General features: G+C 36.8%; 1 protein-coding gene across 1 annotated transcript in view; it reads right to left on the reverse strand.

Annotated features, from left to right (window-relative positions):
* The window catches only part of LOC123565534 (dual oxidase 2-like), a 43,860-nt gene that overhangs the window by 6,927 nt on the left and 12,613 nt on the right, over window positions 1-24,320 (reverse strand). The window contains exons 2-24 of the mRNA XM_053550317.1: window positions 21,867-21,956; window positions 20,770-20,931; window positions 20,026-20,222; window positions 15,741-15,969; window positions 15,262-15,428; window positions 14,639-14,758; window positions 13,757-13,875; window positions 13,140-13,239; window positions 12,470-12,572; window positions 11,460-11,689; window positions 10,827-11,011; window positions 9,971-10,092; window positions 9,172-9,336; window positions 8,530-8,640; window positions 7,881-8,086; window positions 7,401-7,586; window positions 6,790-7,006; window positions 5,656-5,749; window positions 4,549-4,730; window positions 3,805-3,819; window positions 1,158-1,224; window positions 817-1,025; window positions 174-404 (exon numbers count right to left, since the gene is read on the reverse strand). Coding sequence (XP_053406292.1) covers window positions 174-404; window positions 817-1,025; window positions 1,158-1,224; window positions 3,805-3,819; window positions 4,549-4,730; window positions 5,656-5,749; window positions 6,790-7,006; window positions 7,401-7,586; window positions 7,881-8,086; window positions 8,530-8,640; window positions 9,172-9,336; window positions 9,971-10,092; window positions 10,827-11,011; window positions 11,460-11,689; window positions 12,470-12,572; window positions 13,140-13,239; window positions 13,757-13,875; window positions 14,639-14,758; window positions 15,262-15,428; window positions 15,741-15,969; window positions 20,026-20,222; window positions 20,770-20,931; window positions 21,867-21,956 — 3,507 coding nt within the window. The remainder of the gene's footprint in view (window positions 1-173; window positions 405-816; window positions 1,026-1,157; window positions 1,225-3,804; window positions 3,820-4,548; window positions 4,731-5,655; window positions 5,750-6,789; window positions 7,007-7,400; window positions 7,587-7,880; window positions 8,087-8,529; window positions 8,641-9,171; window positions 9,337-9,970; window positions 10,093-10,826; window positions 11,012-11,459; window positions 11,690-12,469; window positions 12,573-13,139; window positions 13,240-13,756; window positions 13,876-14,638; window positions 14,759-15,261; window positions 15,429-15,740; window positions 15,970-20,025; window positions 20,223-20,769; window positions 20,932-21,866; window positions 21,957-24,320) is intronic.

A 24,320-nucleotide genomic window follows, 5' to 3' on the forward strand; every position in this document is an offset into this window, starting at 1 on the left:
CGACACCCCAGCTTTGTATGGTGTACGAAAAGCCTATGTGCCTCACAAGCATAATATCAAGCACGGACAGAACCATCGACCTGTTGCAAAGCAGCTAGATAGCCTCCCCACACGAATTAGCAATGACAATGGAGTTATCTGAATTGAAAACTTTATAGAAATATCATGATTACCTGTAAACACCAATGCTAAAGCAGCAACAAATTTATGCATTGCGTGTAAACTGTCAAATGGAATAAACCGGTGTAGAAACGTCTCTCTAAGGAATGTGATCGTGTTTCGGCTCATTGTGATCAACAGACACGAGTAAGTCCACATCATTCCGCTTGCCGCTCCACGTGTCACGGTGACGCCATATCCGGCGATGCGTCGCAATCCCACGTGCTCTCGTTCAAAAGAATAATCTGAATTGAAAAATTGAATAACGTCAAAGAATTATCGTTAAAACTAAATAAAAATAAATGACTGAATAAAACTGAATTAAATCAACGGTAAACCTTTATCTTCACAGCTATCTAACATTAATTTTTCAAGTCCGCTAATATCAGCATTCATTTACTTTGAAAGAAAAAAACAACAGGCGTAAACGTATAATTTGTCAGCATATCTTCCTCATGTTTTTGTCCCCTTATGTCCAATATCTTCTACCAATATTTTGTCTTGCCCCCCCCCCCCCCAACCCCCCACACACATTAAATACCCCGCCAAAATAATTCTTGTTCTAGACCTCAGTCCCGATCAGTATTTGTGAGGCGGCAACGCTCCTGGTATATTTTTTGAAAATTCATTGGAGAAGAAAAAAATAAAATGTCTTACAGTATGCCCTCTCCACAAAAATGCCAATGGAAATGAAGATGTACAGGGTGACCCAAAAGATCTGTCGTTTGTAATTTTCCACGTATTTATTGAAGCTATAGAGCCGCTTCTGCCAGCCTGTCATCGGTAAGTCTTTTGTCTTAGTCTGTACTCGAATTTTTGAATGTCGACGGTCCAGTGTGGCGTGGCCATTTGCAGTAGCATCTTGTCTGTGAAATATAAACATTTTAATTTCAACTTATTACTCGTACAATCGGTGTTTATTTGATAAGTCACATGACAATGTGGAAAGAAACATACTGCAGTACTACTGTTTGTCTTATATAGATTCGGTTACTCACTCGTACGACTGGATAAACGTCTTTCTTCTGATGCTGAATGATTCTGTTATGGATTGTTTCCCTTGCCCTGAAATCATACAATATTTAAATTTCATAACGGTTAAGGCTCAAATATAGGCCAATTCAGATTTAAGTAGTCCAAATATAACTAGCCCCAGTCTTTCTTCATTTCCTTGCACCTTTTCTAAATAGCATTGTGTTTTCTTTTCTCCGGCAATATGTATGTGTAGCATTCTGCCAAACTTGGCATAGGTCTGCTAATTAAAAATGGTGGCGCTAGAAAAGAGAAGATGAATGAAGCTAAAATGAGTAAATAAGCGGTTTACATTAAATGAGGCAAACTCCTACTCAGTGATCTCTCTTGCCGCTTCGCTCACTGATGAGCGAAACGGCAAGGGAGAACACTGTGTAGGAGTTTGTAAATGAGGCGCTAAGCTTTCTTATATAAAATTTAACGCCCCTTTTTATTTTTATTTTTTTGTATAGTCGAGATATAGTTCTTTATTGGAATATAAGTTTCTGAAAATCTGATATTCTAGAAAATATCGAAAAAACGTTATCAAGTAAGTTTCCAGGGCGTTCGGTTGACCCGAGGTCTCGGGTTTTGACCCGCGAAAATCGAGAAAAACTCATATTTGACCAGCACAGAATATGCCCCGTGCGTCGGCTTGACTCGCGGAAATTTTCTTTGATGCGTCTCGAGTTCGAAAGTTCTGCCCCTTGTCAATCAAAACTACTTAATCCGGCTGTTTTATTTCATATAAAATCCAGTTACTGTAGCTGGATTTTATATGAAATAAAACTGCCGGATTTAGTAGTGTTCAGCCTTTAAACAACTCCACCACATTTATCTTCCCATTAAATAACAGAAAAAAAAACTATCGCTAGGGAATATAATGGATGCAAAGAACAGACTAATTATATTTCATATGATATATACTATAAACTTGAAAAGTGGAATCATATGCATTTTTCAAGTAAAAATCAAGCTTAAATAAATGTGTATGTAAAAAGGGTGGAGGAAATTATAGCCTTTAACCTAACATACCAAACTCTTCCTGTTACCAGTACGAAATAATAACTTTCCAAATATGACTTTTCTTATTTTGACTAAGAAAAGGTTATAATGCAGTAATTCGGTCAAAAATGTGCTTCCGTGGTGTAAGAAGTCCCTAATAAATAGATCCTATTTTTTCCATTTTTCGCGCATTTGCGCGTAAATCGGGGGTCAAATGGGCATTATTTCACTCGTGGAATGAATTTTACATAAAATAGGACACTTTTCGTGCTAATATTCGCATGTTTTCGAGTTGTTTACTTGAAAACGAAAGTAGGGTGTTTATTCTGCGGACCGCATTCTGAAATGCGGCAATGTGAGGGTACCTGAGTTCAGTTGACTTGCATTTCACTACATACTATTCAACACCCCTTTTTCTTTTCTTATTCTTGAAGCAAATGTATGGATACCTTGTGGAAAATAGGTCTACGACGGAGTGAAATTCTAGAAACTGTAACAAAATTGTTCTGATGTAGCTGAATTTTATATGAAATAAAGAACAATTTCTTTTATTGGTATATAGCCAAAAGTCAAACTGCACGCTGAAGTTGCCCCCTTCAACTTCAGAAATCTCTACCTATAGGTAAGGGAGATCATTGCGTAGCAGACTGGAGAAAATAACTATTATTTAATTAGTCCGATTTCTTTATTTCTAAAGCATCAACTTCAAATACTTATGTGACATTGTCGTTAATTTAACACATTTAAATGCACAGCAACCGAAAATTGCTTTTATAAAACATTCACCAAAAACACACTATGTGCAGTAAGATGCGCATAATGTCACTTTAATACACACGCAAAGAGGTACTTGTTTCTCGCCATTTGATGCAACACATTAACAAGAATACGCTTACAACATGTGCTAAATGTTGAAACATTATGAAGTAAAAGTCGACACACAATCTTCAAGCAAACCCCAAAAAGCATCTATAGTTCTGATACAGCAATAATTATTGTTAATTTTCATCAGGGGTACTTCTTCTTTCCTGCAATGCTGCCAATTTGCTAGTTTTTCTTACCTACCGTTTCTTAAAAATGCTGTAATAATGGCTATTTTGCTTAAAATCTTGCTATTTCACAAATATTCAATTAAATTTTACATAGTCTAGTATATATTTCACTTCCGTAATAGTTAGGGTTCAACCGAAATCAAATGTTCACTCTAAGATATCGTGTTACATAGTGCTGTAATCAAATATTACAAAAATTCTAGTACCCCCGTAACGTGCGCCTCTGGATTACCTTTTAAATGTTAATATTCTATAAGTGCAGGAAAATAATAAGAATTTTCTACCAACAAACCAGCTTAAAGGAAGAAGTTAGTAACTCATTAGCTTAAAGTGAAAGCAGTTACAAAGTCAGCAAATAAAACTGTACTAATTAAGGTGGACCCATATTCACAATCGGCAATTTCCGTGTGATTATGTATGGTATGTCGGCATTTTTCGGCCGTTCCACACACGAGCTAGTGCCTTTCCTTTATATGCAGAATACATACTCGTATGGAAATTGGCGATTGCCAATACAGGTCTAAGAAATATCAGCACCCTATGTTCTACATGACGTACACCCACACATTTTACTTACATTGCGTCTTTGCTCCTATCAAATTTCAAAAATATACATAAAATATATATTAGCTAAAAATAAACGATAATAAACGCATAAATTGTATCTTTTGTCCGCTTTAATGTAGGATCCTTTCTGTAAAATGTCATGTTGTATACATTGAGTCTGAGTTTATGTTTTCATAATAATCTAAAGTGTTAAACAGAGAACCAATAATAAATGAGCCGTGCCATGGGAAAACCAACATAGTGGGTTTGCGACCAGCATGGATCCAGACCAGCCTGCGCATCCGCGCAGTCTGGTCAGGATCCATCCTGGTCGCTTTCAGATCCTATTGCAATTAGAGAAACTGTTAGCGAACAGCATGGATCCTGACCAGACTGCGCGGATGCGCAGGCTGGTCTGGATCCATGCTGGTCGCAAACCCACTATGTTGGTTTTGTCATGGCACGGCTCAAATGTTTAACATGTAGTTCTTTGTTCGAAACACCTGACACTGATAAGCATTATCTTGTAAAGCAGTAATTTTGAGAAAAAAAACAAACTCCTAATGATTAAAATTTATATTTGTTATAACAATATATTAACAACAATAAATGAACACTCCAACATTCAATGTTTTACGAATAAATTAACACATTTTTACAGTCCCTAGATACATTTCAAAACAAGTGAGCAAGTTGGATCTTTTAAAGGCGACAGACGCTAATTTGATGACAGCCTGCGCGTGTTTTACGGATTTTATATCATTTACGACATTACCTTGTAGCTGAAGTGTTGCGTTTTCCAAAGTTTGTTCGTACTCTTCGGATGCAAATATCTTCTTGAATGCAGCTAATGTCATATTCTGCCCGGATCTGAGCCCTGCTTGTTGGTATAGGGTAGATACTAGTGTTGCAACATCTGATGAGTCAAGGCTCGAGTCAGAGAGATCTAACATCGACCTGTTTGTGAAGAAAAGATTAGTCGTATTACTAAAATACAGAATTCTTTCTGGTTTGCTTTAAGATACATAAATTATGTTTAGCAAACATCGAAATTTTGAAATACAGCTGTGTACTCATGTTCACTAAATAATTTTGATTCCTTTTCCTGTTGGCCAAAATACGTATCACATTGCTTATTTAAACTAAAGCTTGCTGGCTTGCATGCTGATCTTGGTCTGCACTGGTCGCTATTCAGTCAACGACAGTTAACAACCCTTCGAATAATAAATGGTATTGCCCAAATTGAATAAAAAAAAAAACATTCCGTTTTAGAAATTTAGCAGGGTAAAGAATAAGTCAAAATATAGTATAACGGTGTGCCGTTGGGACCATCGCCTCTTATTTTGTTCTGGCCATGTGCGAAGCATGATGTCACGACGGCGAAGAGCGAAGTGCGAGATCAATATGACGAAATTGCGAAGTAACTTCGCGCTTCGCCACCGTGATCTCGCGCTTTACAGACAAACAATATTAGAGAGAAGGCATTTTGGCCCTCAAGGAATACTGTATTAAATCCTTAAGCAATTATCATGTTTGTTTCTAGTCATGTATATAACTGTGGCACATTTTGTCGTTACTTTATCTGTCGTCTGCAGCTAGTATTGGCAACAGTCGATGTTGCTTTTACGATAAAGGCAAGGTAAGTGGTAAAAATTAAATAGATGTAGTTATGATGTTAGACCCGTAGCAATGGCCGCCGGTAATTTCCATGGGATTACCTATTCTAACACGCAGATTCGGCATTCTTTGGAAATAATATAGCTCATGCTAGCACCTGGTTTTTCGTTCATTCTAGACAATGCCAAAATTGTATACGAAAATATGAAAAGGAATGGAAATTTTCGACCGTTATAACGTGTACATGACCATAAATTTAGCTTACTTGATCATTTTCGTGAAACCTTCCTGCGTAAGTTCCCCTTTCCCTCTAAGATCGTGCATGTGGAATAACATTTCAGCTTTGTCACCAGCACCACCTTAAATTACACACAAACATTATATATATCTGCTACCTTGTCATCTTCAAAACAGGTACAACTTAATGTATATAATAGGGATAAAAAATGAAGGAATTTTGAAGAACGTTACTTTTTTCAACCGTCTTCTGTCACCTTTCTAATGATCCTTATATTGAAGGTTCAAAACTAGCCTCATTTTCGGTACAAAGTATCCATATCATGCCTCATTCATGAAACTGTAAATATTTTCTTATGTGCGACAAAACCAGGATTTCATTCATTGCTACAGTTCGTTTTCGTAAACATCATGTTTGTAAACATTAAAGATTGCGTTCTGTAACCTTAACTCAGGGTTCCATATTTTAATTTGTCTTGTATAAGGAAAATGTGAGCTCAAGCTAAAACAAAACATAATCAAAAAGTAGAAAGGTCATTTTGCAAGTAGAGAAAATTTGATTTAAAAACGTGTAAACATGTATGACCTAGTAATCGAACTGTAAGTGTTTAGATTTATCAACAATAAAGTGACATGCCTCAGTTTTCAGAAATTCAGAAAATGCTTTTGTAAAAGGGAGAATAAATAAAGTGATTCCTTGCGTGTTAGATAGCTATAAACTATGTGGTAAAGGTCTCAATAGCTTTAGTCACGCGATTAAAATTATATACAGATAAGGTATTTCAGCGTTGCATTTTACATAAACGATCAAATACCAAATTGAGTAGAATGTGTTTGTCATTTTCAATAGTTTATGTCAAGAACTTGAAAAGAAGTGGTCTAGTGGTTAATTAAGGCATCGGCTGCTCAACCCTGGGGTCGTGGGTTACAGCCGCACTGGGGTCACGGCCACACCTTCTCATATGACAATAGTACTGGTTTTCCCAGGACGCGGACTCGAGGTTGGTAGCTTTCATCATAATCGAGCTAAAATAAACATGTATCTGATCTGAAAATACTAAAATATAAATTTCATTTGGAGGCATGTCACTTTAAAACAAAGAATTTCTACAGTGACCCGTTCAAGAGGTGTAACCTTGTAATCCAAATGAAATATATATACCTTTTGCAAGTATTGTGAAAACTTCCATAAATTCCTGAAAGCTGACAAAACCATTCCTGTCTTTGTCTACCATCAGAAACATGTTCCGTACAAACATGGAGGTAGGTTTGAGCCCTAGGGCGTCAGCAAATTCAGTTCTGGTGAGCTGGATTTTGGAAACAGAGTTTGCCGTATCAGCGTCGAAGTTCGGCGTTTCGGCATCTTCTCTTTTGTAAGCCTGAAGTGTAAGTTTTTTCTCAAAAAAAAAACAAAAATATACTAGTTTTACTCACGGCATATATAATAACTCAGGAAAAGGTAAGAATGTGAGAAAAAACAAGCCATTAATCACTTATGATTAAAAGTGACAATTTTCTGAGGTTTTGTCAACAGATTTTCATAAGCCGTTTACCGGTTACATGTATTTTGAACTTTTCCATTGCTTTTCTATTGCTGAAAAATCGAAAAGCAAAAAACCAATTTCTAAAACGGATACACAATTTAACAATTGCAGTGTCTGTTTAAGACTTCACTACAAATAATAACACCCCAGCGAAAAAGGTTATTGAAAATTTAATGTCCTTTTTCAACGTCCGATCGGGAGATGTGTTCAACTTGATCGATTAGCTAACCTGGAGGCAAACAACCCTGATGAACTGATCCAGCAATTTCTTCCTTATTTCTTTGGTCGTGGCATCTTTCAGAATCATAATTTCCTTGAAATTAAGGGTTTGTCTCTCTACATGCATCTCTCTTAGAAACGTCTCCAGTGCCGTTACAAATTCGCTTCTGGCTACTTGGTCAGCGAACCTCAATACCTGAAATTATAAATTTTGGTTACAAAAATCATAGGTAAGTTATTACGACTGCTCTTTTCATTTTTTTTTGTCCATCATTTCAAACGCTGTCCATGTCTTTTTTAAACATCATTTATATTTTACCGAGATACACACAATAAAACATTAATAACAAATCCATGCTTAATACTTGTTTCTCTAATTTTGAGAGGATTTACGTTTAACAAAAAGAAAAACGGCTGAACAAGTTGCCTGAAAATGCAAGTATAGAAACCAAAATAAGAATATTTCTAGAGAATCTCTTGGAAAACTAACCAAGTCAATTTCTCCAGGAACTCGAACTGATATTACAGTACACCCTTTGTCTTCTGATAACCGGAAGTTGACTTTATCCGTGAAGCGTAAATCGATCATGCGCAGTGGTCTTTTTCCTCTATCTGTCACGTGAATCTTCTTCCGATCTTTGTCAAACTTTACCTTAATGTTTCGCTCGCCATCTTTAAAGCCAACCCACTCAACAGCTGCGAATAATTTTGAAATACAGTTACAGCTTTCAATCATTAAAAGATTCCTACTTTTTCTACAAAAAGCGGCTGACAACAAATACAATACGTCAAATTTTAATGGCAAGAAACACGAGTAAAATATACAGGCGCTCATGGACTACACACTGAATGTGCCCAGTCTACTTAAAAACAAACTATACAACATGGGTTATAAAAGGCAAGGTTTGAAATTTACAACCGCTGCATAGATAAGCTGAAAAAACAACTTTCTTTAAGACCCACGACTTTATTAACGTATATCTAAATATAAGAAGTGAATTCTCATCCCACCCCGCCGGTCCTTTCGTCCGTAATAATACAAAGGATTTATTAAGACAGCAAAAGCTATATTTATGCCTGCGAAATGTTTTACAACTTTCCATAACATTTATCACTTTTTAATCAATCTTTGAGCTTACCTAGATAAGTATTTGGGTCTTCGTCTTTCCGGCGCGGAGCCTGTTGTCTTCGAGCAGCCATTAACTTCCTTTCTTTCATCTTAGCCATCAGTATCATAATGCCAATCGTTCCTGTAAATTGATAAAAAAAGAGATTTTCAAAGACTTGATAAACTGCATTGTCCTGAATTCAGTGAAATAAGATCCAACTTGGAATGTTCACAAACACAGATATAAAGTATCTTAAGTGGTAGAAGGTAGAGTCCTACGCAATCGCATTTCTGCCATTTTGACAATCTTTTCTGTTAGCTTTTCGTTTGACAGGTCAAAAAGGATATTGAAGAAACGACAAAAGCTTTAATGAGCCGTGCCATGAGAAAACCAACATAATGGGTTTGCGACCAGCATGGATCCAGACAGCCTGCGCACGCGCAGTTGTCAGGATCCATGCTGTTCGCTTTTAAAGCTATTGGAATGAGAAACTGTTAGCGAACAGCATGGATCCTTACCAGATGCGCGGATGCGCAGTGGTCTGGATCATGCTGTTGCAAACCACTATGTGGTTTTCTCATGGTGCGGCTCTAATAATGTTCTTATACTGTTTACTTGTATTGTAATGCTTTACACAGACTTTTTTTACTGATATTCAGAGATGATTTATACCTGGTATGCACAACCCGAGTGCAAGGAAAGACAAGGCGAAAGACGCCTCACTACCAGAGAAATAGTCATAATGTTGCAATGGTGTGCATTTCTCCAAGACTGGAACCCCATCAAGCTGATCCGAGGTGTCTGCTCGTAACTGTTCTGGTTGGAAACACTGATCGGCTGTAAAGGTGATCAAATAAGAATGACTTAAATTTATACAAGCTTGCATAAAAGAATACAAGATATTTGCCCTCCACCCACATTACCTGGAGCCGAGCCTGAATTATAGTAATTTATTATCCCGTTATTATTATTTTGAATCCAGGGCTTTGAAAGTTAGAGTTAAGTTCCATTATGTCGAAAGGTACATTGTAGTATGCTTTGTGTAAGTTCAAATTCCCTTTGTCGATGCAGGTGTGATTACATATCTGTGTTCTGTGCAGTTGTCCTTCACCATCATTTAGATATTCGTGTTCTGTGCAAGTTCTCACCAACATTTAGAGTCTGAAACTAAGACTTCAGAGCAGTATGTTTACTAAGCCATAACTTTGTTTATAACCATTTTGTAGGAACTGAATTTTGTCGAGCTATTTGTAACTTCAGATTGAAGATTCGTGCGAGGTTTCATTACACTCAATGTAACATTAACAATCATAGAGAAAAAAGAAACTTTAACATTCTAAGTTTCAGACTAAGCGTTGGCGAATAAGGGACCAAGATCACGCTTTAAATGCACACCCGACACGCGCTGGATCCACCTATGGGATAGCTTTTATATCATAATTAGGTAAATATCAGAAGTAGTGTTACTCACATGAACCGTTGATAAAAAACGGATTTGCATTGATATCGTTGGCACTGATGTTAGTAATTGCCAAAACAATGTCAAGAATTGTTGTGTTCCAAATTTCATCGATGGTTGCATTATCAAATAACCTGCAATTAAAGGAATTATCTTTAAAGGTTCGATGGAATAGGTAAACAACGGAATATATTTGTATACATAATTTCACCATGTAGGGAAGCGTAACAAGCACCATTTTTTCATTTCAGATCGATTTTTATTTTCCTGCAGGGCATGTGTTAGTCCCAGTGGTCACAGACAGGGCTCTAACCTTTTGAATAGGCTCAGACTCTATTTTCCTCTAATGTTATAGCACAAGACGAAAATGCACCATTTACATACAAGAAGGCAGAAAAATGTGCCCAAAATCAAGGTTATGTGAGGTCATGTTTCAGAAATCAAATACTGAAATTTCTCTAACATTTTGACTTGTAATACTGTGCTAAATTTATAATATCTGTGGAGTTGAAAAGGACCAATGGATGAGTGAAAGCCCGTGAATGGTTCCATAATCGGTACACCTTCTGTACCTTGAATCACAACAGAAAGATAATACTTTGAATAAAATTTGATAAGATGTAAACACCGAAACAAACAACCACTATTTGAGCTGCACCATGAGAAAACCAACATAGTGCGTTTGCGACCAGCATTGATCCAGACCAGCCTGTGCATCCGCGCAGTCTCTAATTGCAATAGGCTTTGAAAGCGAACAGCATGGATCCTGACTAGACGGCGCGGATGCGCAGGCTGGTCTGGATCCATGCTGGTCGCAAACGCACTATGTTGGTTTTCTCATGGCGCGGCTCAATTGTCATTTACTTACCCATTGTCTCTGTTTTCAAACCAGAATCTGTCCCCGTGTCGTATACGAAGAAACTGGTCCAGAATGATTGTACGGAATAATTCGCCGGGGCCGTCGGGAGTTGTTTCCAGGATACCGCCGCTGAATAAATCTAAGTTATCCGGAGCAGACGTGTTGCCGTACAACAGTTTTACTCTTTGAATTGGCTGAAAAGATTTACCCTTACCCTGATAAATTTCTATAATGAACTTCTATAATGTCTTTTAATTTGGACAGAACCATCAACTGATAAAAGGGGTGCTTACAAAAAGATACTGACTGAATGGCGGACGGTGCAGATCACGATCAGACTGCACGGATGTGTAGTCTGATCATGATGGTCGCAAAGGCAGAATCAATCGAGTCCAGCATGACATAGTTTAAATTGCGAATATAATTTACTTTATATCAGTTTCTATACATTTTTCTTGTCTCAGTTCGCAAACACAAGAAAAAAGTTACTTTTATCATGTGTTAGTTATTCAAATAATACATGTATATACCAAATTTAAAAGAAACCGCTTTAAATTTAGATCTTAAATGGATAATAGTTACAACAAGATACTCTAAAACAAAATCTGTAAATAAAAAAACTAGCGATATCTGACAGATTACCTCTTGCATATAGTAATTGTTTGTGTAGTTGTATAAGCTTTCGGATTCATTGTCTGGAAAATCTGTAGAATCTACAACATAAGTATTAATGTCTTCCCATGATGCCTTGCGTTCCAAGCCATATGCTTCCCTCACAGAATTGTAGTCCGGAAGTCCATGGTCACGTGCTCTCTGGATATTTATAGCAACAAGATCTCGGCGGGAAAACTCAAGGGGGCCGAAAAGATGCTCTGAAAACGAGATTTTGAAATAGACAAGATATATTTTACCTTACTTTTAACAACAAAGGCAAGTGCTGACCGTTTATGATCTTTGCTTATGACAAACAAGTCTATTCCAAATTACTTTTAAAGTTTCATTAATTGAAAATAAATTATTTGAAAGTAATTGACAAGGGCTGAAATTGTTTCTCTCAATGACAAAGTGAAAATTATTTTCAAAATCAGACTTTTATTGTTTTTTATTTACATTTAAGATTATTTATGACATGCCAATTTCGCAGCATATGCTGCACATCCGTGATAACCTATGACATTTAGCAACCGCTTACAAACCTGACGAAATTTCTAGTGGGGACCCGGGCATGTCCCTGGAATAATTCTGGCAACTATACCTCAAATGGTGCAATCTGACGTACATTAGATATATCTGAGCATGAATATTTGAGACAATGTTATCTTTTGAATTTGTAAATTTTCAAGAAAAGGCAATTTGACAAAGTTGATAGCTTTTGATCTTACTATTGTCTGCTCAAACCACTTCAGAATCATAAGTACTTTGATGTAAAGTTTTGAGAGTGAAGCTAGCTAAAACTTTTGACTAAAATAATAGATATGTCAATTTTTGACGCTTTCAAAAATGTTTACTCGTCAGAGTTTAGGTAGGTGTGGCTTGGTTCTGTCTTTGTATGAGGCGAGTTACCACCATCGCACCTAATGCGTCGCCATACAGCGTTGAGCTTTAGTCCTGCTATTGGCCAGTTCAGCGAGTAAAAATAACAGGAATTTTACCTCTTAAATCCGGGACAACGATATGATCTTCTCTCTCTACTCTAGTGGTTGCTAGACCCATTAACATGTTCTCAAAGGCTTCCGGGGAAGAGTTCAGAAATTCCTGAAGACAAATCAGTTATATTTTCAAAATCATAGTAACACATGTTAAAAGTAATTGTGAGGCACATTATAATATGGTTATTATAATAGTAGCTTGATCTGGAATGCTGTATTCGGCTCGAGTGGATTTTGCAAGGTCGGGTCGCACGAGACGCTAAACCGCCGTGGCAAATTCCACGAAAGCCAAATACAAAATCCCCGATCTAGCTACAGTTATTATGACACTTGAATACCTCCACTTTTACTACAGTTATTTAATAATATGACACTTGTATACCTCCACTTTTTTGTTTGTTGTTTCCTTCTCGAACGAAATCTTCAATGTTTATCAATGTTAGAATAGAACCAAGTGATGTTTTGTGGAACATACATATTAAATGAAAATAGTCCCGCAACATACGATACAAAGGCTACAATACGGATTTTTTCTTCCTCTTCGTATTTACTTGTGAAATACAAGCTGTATGTTTGACAAAATTTATATAGGTATGTAATAAAAATGATTTTGGCTCTGATTTTCTTTGAAAACATGGGTCAAATATCAATTGTATTAATGTATATACTCGACCTGTGGATTCCAATAAGCATTGCATAAACGAACAGCATGGCTGTTACCACTGCCTCCCGGGATTTTGATTGGCAAAAGTTTAAAGTTGCATTGTTTATCCCTGAAAAAGACGTATCATTTATTAAATCCAAAATCACAGTCAGTAAATGTTGACAATGCATAAATTCTATCCTGTCATTTACATTAATAACAGCAAAATGGTATAAATACATGTCAGTATTACTTATTAGTAATGCATTTTGTTTAAATGAACAGGGAAACTGGAGGTGCATTTGTTTGATTATTAACCCTTACCCTGCTGCATTTCTATAATGGACTTGTACATCTTTCAATTTGGACAGTACCAGTAACTGTTTAAAGGGGTGCTTACCTAAAAGATACTGACTGAATAGCGAACAGTGCAGATCATGATCAGACTGCACGGATGTGCAGGCTGATCATGATCTGCACTGGTCGCAAAGGCAGACTCAATCGTGTCCAGAATTGTAATCGTTAATCCGTTTCCAATCGTAACAACAGACGTATCTTAATTAAGTTATGTTCCACTGAAATAGACTTATAACTAATTTGATTCCAAAATGATAATAAGAAAAGAGAATATACTAAGTTGGACGTACCTTATCCATGTACCCGGTGTGACAAGCGTGTGCCCAAACCTGAACGCCGCCGCCTGAAACTCTTGCGAAATACCCGGATGAACATTTGGATCGTAGCCTTTGTAAGGGTCTGTAAAGAATAATCACAGTTGAGTGAAAAATATAAACGTCTGTCCGAGCTGCAAAATGATTTTGTGTCTATGAGATAAACCTCGGATAAAAAGGCAGAATTTATATTCCAAAACACAGCAGCATGCATAGAAAGCCTTTCCTGTTTGTTCTGATCAGTTTTGTCAAGTTGTCATCCTTGTACCTAATGTGTACATTACGGGCCCATAGTTTGCCAAAATCCTACCACCAACTATCATGTAATACAAGTAATCAGAAATGCTGATTACAGTCAAGCCTGTATTTAGCAGACAGCCAAGGGAGCGACACAATATGACTGCTTAAGGCATGTGACTCATTAAGACAGTTGAAATAAGAACAAAAGACCAGTCATGAAAGTGAGATGACTGGCTGCTTGAGGCAAGTGGCTGTTTAATACAGGTTGCTGATAAGATGGCTTAGACTGTATTACATTTACCTGTACTTAAAGGTGGACCAGTGTATGAATTTAGTTTGCAAATGCGAACATTTCTGAACTTCTTGGTATTGCTTAGAATACAAAATTTCTTTTCGGTATTTCTAACAGAAAATGACAACTCCGCCCGATACAATTTTGCAGTTACAGTTTGAATCCAATAAGTTCGTTCAATGGTCGAAAACGCGACGATTTGCAGTTTGCAGTTAAACTGGCGAATTGCATACTACTAACCACATCTACTTCATCTATGCAATTGTACTTACTTACTTACATGTGTACTCTACTATTTGGTTTTCTCATGGCGCGGCTCATTTCTGAAAATCTTTTTCTTCGAGTATTTCCCTTTCATCAGGTTTATCATAAGCTGGCATTTTGAATGGTGTTCCATCCTTCTCCAGTCTGAGCCAGTTTGGTAACCAGTCATACATCACGATTTTCTGCAATATATATATTGTGTGGGGTTATGCTATTAATTTTGAAATGTACTTAAACGTTATATCTTTAAAATCGCTTGAATAAACAATGTAAAATGTTGATTTTTTTTCATCACCAGGCTCTCTTCTCCGTCGAATCATTGTGTTTTTTATGTTTTGTTTTGTTATTTTGTTGTACAATAAACTGATACTTAATACCATGCAGACAATGTAACAAAGTCTACAGCCTTTGTTATTTTAATCATTTATACACTCCACCCCCCCCCCCCCCCCCCCCACACACACACACAACTCCTCCGCCGCAAAATGTGCTTAAATAGATGGCGAGCAAATATGCATTTTTACGTGCAGTCTATTTAAAAAAAATATTAACGATTTTCACATCATAGGAAGAGCCTATCCTGCCGACTTGAGGTTGTCCGCTGTCATCATGTTGGTTTGGCAAACTATATTGCGTCCATTGACGACATTTGGTGTGGAAAGACAGTTTCCTAGTATCCACTTACCTGATGTACTGCAATGACTTTTTTCCTGGCGATGTTGAAAACTTGTTCGTCATTTAAGCCTCCATGTTGCTTATGTATCTGGTCAGCCACATAGTTATGGTATCGGAACCAAAGTACTCCGAATGCTAGAAGAAACGGATTTTCGTTCCCCCTCGGATTGCCAAGACCTGAAAAAGGAGCACAGCTATGTCGTTGAACCCGACTTCGTGATTTACATTTTGTAAATTTACATTGATATAAACGTTTAACATATCAAATGTATTCTATAAGATAAAATAAGCTTTACACCGTAGTCTCGACCATGCTAAATTTTATAGCACTGCAAAACTTTGCAATATTACAGAGATGTGAATTGTCTTGACTGTAAACAGGGGAGATAACAAACATGAGACAAAAATTATTCTACAGAGTTGCGCACCATATTAATCTAACATAGAAAAAAACTAAACGGTTTATAAATAGGTTTTTAATGTACATACGCCAAAATCTCGCAACAGGTTTGAGTTCATGTTCCCTAGGTGGGGCCGGATTCGCCATGGGAAGCTTGATGTCATTATCAGCCGGAAAACTTTGTGAAATAGGACTACTGGGATCCTGTGCCTTCAGTCTGCCCGGCTTCTCCTCACTCAGCTCTCGAATGGCGTCCGTCCATGCCTTACCCACGCCATACATCAAAGTCCCGTCGATAAATGGGGTTATTTCATTAAGCTGTGATAAAAAAAGTAAGGAACTATAGTTTCAACAATCCGAACTCTTGCAAGGTCAAATTTCACACGAGACTGTGCTGGTACGAATGCCTTCAACTGGTACCGCTTGGCCAAATTAGACTTTACGAAAAATGCGGATGAGCTGCGAATTTTGAAGCTAAAATACAGTACAACTAACATTAATGAACCAGCTAATGGAAGGACAAACAGATGTCTCGTAACACAAAGTGTTTCTTGTTACAACATAATTACAAAAAGAAACTGAAGATCTATTCTCTTAATGCAAGTGGTCTCTTAATAGATGTGGTCTTTCGAGCAGGTATATGTTGAGCTTAGACATTCTTCAGGGTCAGCGTAAATCTACCCGGAGACTTCCTAAACTACTTTAACAGCATCATCACTGTCCTTTCAAAAGTGTTTAATTATATTTTATTACTCTTTGATTTATAGTAACTACAATGTCAATTTCAGCATAAACAAAATCGGACATAGCCTGGCTCCCTGGCTGCATGGTTATTTTTTATATAAATACTGGAAACATTTTATAAGAGAATTTTAAGCCTCTAAATTAGCACAATTTTATCTGGTTTGGAGCCAGGGGCAATAAAAATTGTCAATGTAGAAACAACCTGCTGGAGTTACTTCCCTCTTAATGAAGAAAAACTGCTTTTTCCCTTGATATGAATAACTTGAGAAAATTATGTAGTCTGTATACTAGATCTATTTTAAAAGTATGGTATGTTGGAAAAACATATTCAGTAAACAGGTATGTAAATGACTGAATATGTTAGGCAAAAAGTGTCGCTATATCTTGTGTGGATCTGTTGTTTGGTTATAATTATGTATTGTCATAGTATAACCTATATCGCATTCCGTATTTTCATTCAATTTAAAGTTTCGCGAGGTATCGCATTCGGGTGATCTTGTTTTTTATCGCTTAAAATACGGTCGTCAGGAATTTAATCAGTGTGACTCAGAACAATGAAAGACAACCCGCGTATAACAAACTGTTTCAACTTAGAATTTTTTTTTTGGTAAGACAATTATGTGGTAATAGTTTTTACAAGTTCTTCAATTGCTCTTGCTACAGGTAACACGTACGTGATATCTACGTCTGCCATTTCATTCTCCCCAAGTTCGAGCCAGTACGGTATGGATGTAAATATTTTTCGAGCATAATGATTTAGTGCATGTGTTGCTAGTTAGTTTGTAGATCTTTGTTTTAATTGAAACAACAGCATTATTAAGATACCTTATACTACAGAGAATTTACAAAAATTTGAAAATGGTCCGTATTTTGGTTTGGATAAAAATCTTCAAATATTTTTGTTAAAAAAATAAATTGCTTTATGCCAAAAAACCTGACATTGCCTGATCCGTTAAGTTAGTCAAACAAGGAAGGAAATCAAGGGTTGGTTTAAATTCTCGAGTAGTTTTTGTAAAAAAAAAAGTTTGAAACTATTCTACATATGAGCCGCACCTCGAGAAAACCAACATAGTGCGTTTGCGACCAGCATATAGATCCAGACCAGCCTGCGCATCCGCGCAGTTTGGTCAGGATCCATGCTGTTCGCTTTCAAAGCCTATTACATTTAGAGAAACCGTTAGCGAACAGCATGGATCCTGACCTGACTGCGCGGATGCGCAGGCTGGTCTGGATCCATTCTGGTCGCAAATGCACTATATTGGTTTTTCTCGCGGTATGGCTCATATGAATTTTATTTCAAGGGGCATGTCTTGTATCTGTTCTATAAAAAATCCATTTGTCTATTTAAGTCCCATGGAAATGTAGGGGAAACTGATGTTTTTATTCAAAATGTATAAAATATTTATATCATTTTAAGAGTAGTTGTTTAGGATTCACAAGTGCACACTCATGAGCTCTTGAGACAAGATTTCACAATTTGTAGATTAGATATTGACTAAAAATGGTCTCTATTTGGTAATTTCTAAAATTTGGCCTGTATAAATTATGTTCACATCCACTTAAAGTAAAAAAGTTTTCCATTAAAAAAAAAGCAGGAACTTCGCCAGCCTCTTCATTTTAATTTGAATATATAATTAGTAAACAAAGGTCAATTGCATGAAGGTGGAGAAGGTCGTAACACTTATTCTCTTTGAGTAGGATCAAAGATCTATGAAACGAAATAGATCTTAAAGTCTCACTAGAACATAGAGCGAAATCTTGTTAAATCTCGTGGCATCCAAATGAGGTCTCGTGTATCGTTGTAGACGCTTTCATTGCTCTTTACACAATGAGCGTCTTAGCGATGTTGATACGATTACGGCCAGAAACAAAATTATTAATTTATTGATGGGGCTAACTATGGGACTTTAATTTTGTAATTATAGTATCTAGCAGGCGATTCACGTAATCCAGTTCAAGTGGGTCAAGCACTGAAGTCAACTGCAATATCTATAATTTCCCTGCATGTTTATTTTCGTTTAAATTACTTCCTTTACATCTAAGTAGTTTGTTTTCTCATTTAATTGCCAAACTAACTCGTTATTTCGACTTAGTATCTTACACTGGAACGTCTGTCCGTCTGTCAGAGGAAAAAATGTTTATGACTAAGTTTGTCATGGCTACTTCTAGGTTTAAGGACCTACATGTATTACATGTTCGTGTAGATTTTCTCTCTATTTCCTTGTCAAAGGGGCTCAGACTAGACTGAAGCGCGTTAAAAAGTGATATCATAACGAGCGACCACTGACCGATTATCTTATATATGACTCTCTAGGTCTACCTAGTGCCCTCCGTGACTGAGTGGTTAAGGTCTCAGAGTTCAAGTCACTTGCACCTAGCTGATGTGGTTTCGAGCTTTACTTGGGGCGTTGACTTCTTCATCTGAGAAAGCCTTCCGTTTGGCTTACGAAAGGTTGGTGTTTCTACCCAGGTGCCCGCCTGTGATGAAATAATTGCAAGAGAGGCACATTGGGTCTTCCTCTAGCAAAACTGGAAAGCCGCCATATGACCTAAATTTGTGTTTGCGCGACGTTAAACCAACAGAAACAAAACAAGTCCAGGTCTACTAAAGGGTGGCAAAGATATTGATATTGACCAGAATCAACGTCCATGCATACATCATAGTTAGTAAGCCGATATTTCGAGTTAATAAATAACACGCACCTGGCACTAAAATGCACTCGAAGGAAGTGAGCGGAATGTTCATATAAATGCAATTGATCGCTATTTGTTTAAGATTTTAAAGAGTTGTAATAAAATCACGTTTTGCAATTTTAATGCAATATATCATTCGTAACAATTTTCTCCCTTACACACGTTTAAACTAATACAAGAAATTTAATGTTCAGACAGTGTTAAAGGCAAATTAGCATCACTGAGCGAAAGCAGATGGGAAAAAAATGTGCTATTATTCTATAGTTAAGGACCTCTGACTTCATTTCCCGCCTCTATATTTGTACCCCCAACCCCCACCCACCCCCAACTTTCGGCTCTTTTGTTGTTGTTGTTGTTGTTGTTTCTTTGTTGTTGTTGTTTTTTTTTGGGGGGGGGTTTAATGAACACTGTTTGATGAATACCCATTACTAGTTACATAAGCATTAAGAATAGAAGGGGACAGCCTATATATATATATATATATATATATATATATATATATATATATATATATATATATATATATATATATATATATATATATATATATATATATGCCAACACATTCATTCTCTCGGTACAAGCACAGATTACTTTACTTGTAATCATTGATTCTTTGGTAAATATACGGAATCAGTTAAAAAGCATTTAAAGCAAAACGCTTAAATTATTATATAATATTCTTAACTTGATACATCCGACAACCTGTGTTTACTGGCCATTTAATGCAGTAGCAATTGATGTCGGTTAATAGGACAGGTTTACTGTTAATGTTGTTTCCAGTTTTGTTTTAATATCCATTACTAATCAGAGAGCATTTCAAATAAAAATGCTTTAAATTTTTATTTTCGATAACTTGTTTTATCCGACAACCTGCAAATACCGACGCATATACTTGATGCCAATCAGTGTAGGTTAAGGTATGTTTAACTGTACCTGCTGTCTTGGATTGTTTGGTGAGTATCCAGTCCGTTGATCATACCGTGAGCGAAATACCGGCAACTCTATATTTCCTTTACCATCGGGGTCATAGTTCGGCTTTCTATTATTGTCTGGCGGGAAATGAATGTTGAAAAATTCTCTCGGACACCCGGGTCTTTGTGCATCAAGAATCTCTTCTACAACCTGCTGGCCTGTGATTTAAAACATAGACAATATTTTCCTACATTCATTCCATTTTCTATACAAGCTGTTTAACCCTTACCCTGCTAAAATTCTAAAATGAACTTGTCCATCTTTCAATTTGGATAGTACCATTAATTAACTGTTAAAAGGGGTGCTCACCAAAAGATACTGACTGAATGGCGAAGAGTGCAGATCATGGTCAGACTGCACGGATGTGCAGGCTGATCATGATCTAGACTGGTCGCAAAGGCAGAATCAGTCATGTCCAGCATGATAAGGGTTAACAAAATCAGATGTACTATACTATATTGTTAATGTTTGGCCCATATATATCACAGTTCTAAAGTCGAAAATCAAGACTCAAAATTCAAAACACCAAATATTCAAATTTCTATGACTTTTTGCAGTATATATATATATGTACTATTAGACGCCATTTCCGCTGGAACGGAAATGACTTAACAATTACTTTCTAAGATAAATTTATGCTTGTTTTTTTGTTGTTGTTTTTTTTTTTTTGTTGTTTTTTTTTTTTTTTTTTTTCATAAAACTTACCGAAGAACACCATAAATGCACTCCTATTTCTCATGGAGCCAAGTCCCGGTGGTCCATGATGTCCTGCATAGCTTATTTCGAAAGGGTTTGGTCTGTCCTTTCCTGATGGCATGTAAACACCGTCACTGTACGCCACTTTACTCTTCCGTAATAACTGACCATCTATTTAGAAAGAAAATAAGACTTGTCTTGTCTTTTAATATTTCATCAGATCCGTATATTATATTAACTAATTTGAAGAAATGAAAAGCTTTAAGTGTCTTTGGCTTTGACTTTTATGAAAACTCCATGCGGCGTCGTGTTTCAACACAGTATACTGTGGTTCTTTTGAACGCGACGCCTCTCAAATAAATTAGTAGCAACGACCTTAACCACAGTTCATCTTATTTAGCATTTCCTTCATACAGGTAAAATATTTTCTTAATAGTCAATACAATTTCCAAACGATTGTCTTTTTTTTAAGAAACTCTGGGCATTTTTACCACTAACAATCTGGTCCGAACGGAATGCGTAAAATTGGATGTATTGCACAAGCATACTTTACATATTAAAACTTTAAAGTACAAATATATAAGTGAATGTTATGTTTTCAAATTTCAAACTTTCAGCTGGCATGAGTATCCAAAACACGCTACAGAAACAATCGGACTTACTGGGAGGTTATGGCCGCTGATTTGAAACAAAGCATATGCACAAGATACTGCTTGCCTGTAGCCGGTCAGCCGGTCGAACTGACATTCAGCGGTTAGATGTTTAGCACTCTTGTTTGTTTGCTTTGTTGGGTTTTCATCTTTTAGTAGCTTAATATCATGTGGTTAACATTATTTTCTATCATGGTCAGACGTTCGAATCCCGCATAAGGAGTATTCTCTTTCCGAAATTGAACTGTTGAGACTTAGATGGTGTTCCATAAGTTACACCAGTTGCATAAATTTACATATTACCGTAGATTGAGTAATTTTCGCGTCATTTTTATTTCGCGGTTCGCGACCTTCTGATTGCACACAAGAAAATTGCTGTACCTGTTAATCTTGTTAGAAAGATGAAACTTTTAAAAAGTTTAGGGAGAAAATCTGTCACCTTGTTGCATTACTTACCAATGGCACCCCAGTCTGGATGTATAAGATTATTGAACCAGCCATCTTGTGGAGTCAGCTCGAAATCTTCATTCGCCGCATATGTTGTATCTATGGTAAACCAAAAAAACAAATACAGTGTTTTATACGTTATATACTGGAATTAATCACTTGCCGAAAACGGGCGTCTATATTTAAAATGATAAATCAGTACTATTTGCAGGCATCAACTTTTCATCGCGTTACTAACGCAGTAAAGTTCTTTCGGCATATCCAGCACAGTTTAATCTAAGCGATGAATCTTGAATACTGCATACACTTACTTCCTTTGTTTGTTGTTTTGTGTTTATAAAGTGGATGACTCCTATAGTTTTTGGGGTCAGTATGTCAAATGTCAATGTCACAGGGGCCTGAACCTCAAAAACGGTTTCAACCCAATAACTTAAGAACCACTAAACCCAGGACCTTAGAAATTGATATCATTACTCAGCTTATAAAGCAAATGGCCTGTTTGTTTTTTTAATGTCAAAGGTCAAGGTCACATGGGCCAGAACCTTGAAAGCCATTTCCGCTCAACTTGAGAACCATTTGACATAGAACCTTCAAACTTGATACCACGATGATTGGGCTTATAACGCTGATGACTCCTATTGTTTTAGGAATTATTAGGTCAATGGTCAAGTACAAAGGATGGTGAATTTGTTTTATTTTGGTTACCTTTAAGAGACACGTTCTCTTCTTTCCTATTTTTTTAAAATGGATTCCTTTTATTAATAGATTGAGATCAACAAAGCGGCATCTAGTACTAAGTTACTAACATAACCGACGATCGCGGAAAATCTAGCAAATTTTAAACACTCGTAAATTACATAGACTTTTACCACATCGTTTTGATATTTTCTATATATCCGTTTTGAAAAAAAATGGACATATTATGTAATGGCGCCTGCGACTGTTTATCCGTCTGTTCGTCTGTCCGTCCGTCATACTTCGTGACCCGGAAGCATAATTCAATAACCATTCAGGTTATTGACTTTAAACTTGGCAATTTAGTAGATGGTGATGAGAGGATTGGCAGAGTAAATAAAGTAAGTCGGTAAGTCAAAGGTCAGGGTCACAAATGGAGCTAAAAGGTCACATTTGACCCTCATATTTCGTGTCCGGAGCATAACTTAACAACTACCCAAGGTATTGACTTTAAACTTGACTAGCAGGTATATGGCGATGAAACGATATGAAGAGCACAAAAACCAGGTCGATAAGTCAAAGGTCAATGTCATAAATGGAGCTCAAAGGTCAAGCCCGTCCTTCTTATTTCATGTACGGGGCACTACTTAATAACCATTCATGGTCATATTGACCTCAATCTTGGCAGGTAGGTAGTAATAAGACGATGTGTAGAGTACATAAACCAGGTCTGCATGTCAAAGGTTCAGGTCACAGCAATGTCAAATCTGACTGTCACATTCTGTGTCCAGAGCATCACCAGATAACCATTCAAGGCATGGACTTCAAACTTGGCATATAGGTAGATGGCAATGAAACGATGTGCATAGCGCATGAACTTAGTATGTAGGTCAAAGATCACCAATTGAGTTCAAACTGCTTTTTATTTTGTGTCCAGAGCACAACTACAAAACAATTTAAGAGCGCAGCAATCTATATCACCCCCTCTCCCCTCCCTACTAAAACGATCACTATACTTTTATTCCTTAGTATTACAGCGCATGAACTAAGTTAATGGGCCAAATGTCAAGACTACAGCAAGGTCAGATCTGTTTGTCATATTTTGTGTCCAGAGCATAACTTTATAACCATTCAATGTATTGAACTTGGCATGTAGGTAAGCGGCAATGAAGAATGTGCAGAGCGCATGAACTGGTCGGCAGGTCAAAGGTAATTGAGTTCCTACTATCTGACCTTAGTATTTTGTCTAATTTATTCAAGGTAGTGACTTCAAACTTGGATAAAGATGGGTGGTGACGAAGTGATTTGAGGAGTGAAACAGTCCACATTACTTACCCACACACATTTACCCCAAGCCTCCCCCTCGCCGCCAAAAATCACTTTCAGTTTCTTGTGCCTTATTATTCCATGACCGCTGCCGCACTGAAAAAAACAACAGCCCACCCACTGCTACATTACATACATTACATTTCACCTCAGATATTTTCTTTAAATTTTACTTCCTCTTCCTTTGATCTAAAACTGCGGTTGTGGTTTGCTCCGCTTTGCTAAGCTCTCGTTATTAATTCATTTTATGTCTATATATTTTTGGCTCATTATTTCTCATTATTTCTCAATGTCACATTTTCATTTTATATCAAATTCTGTGAAAATGAAAATAGTAATGTTTTCTTCACCCCACCTGTGAGCAAGTGTACAGATCATTCAGTGGTTGTGATTTTATTCTTGTACGTGTACGTGTAAAAATAATTAAATATTTCAGCAAGTGTCTGAGACAGCAACATTCAG

Source organism: Mercenaria mercenaria, chromosome 8 (assembly GCF_021730395.1).
Source record: "Mercenaria mercenaria strain notata chromosome 8, MADL_Memer_1, whole genome shotgun sequence".
NCBI classification, from domain to species: Eukaryota; Metazoa; Mollusca; class Bivalvia; order Venerida; family Veneridae; genus Mercenaria; species Mercenaria mercenaria.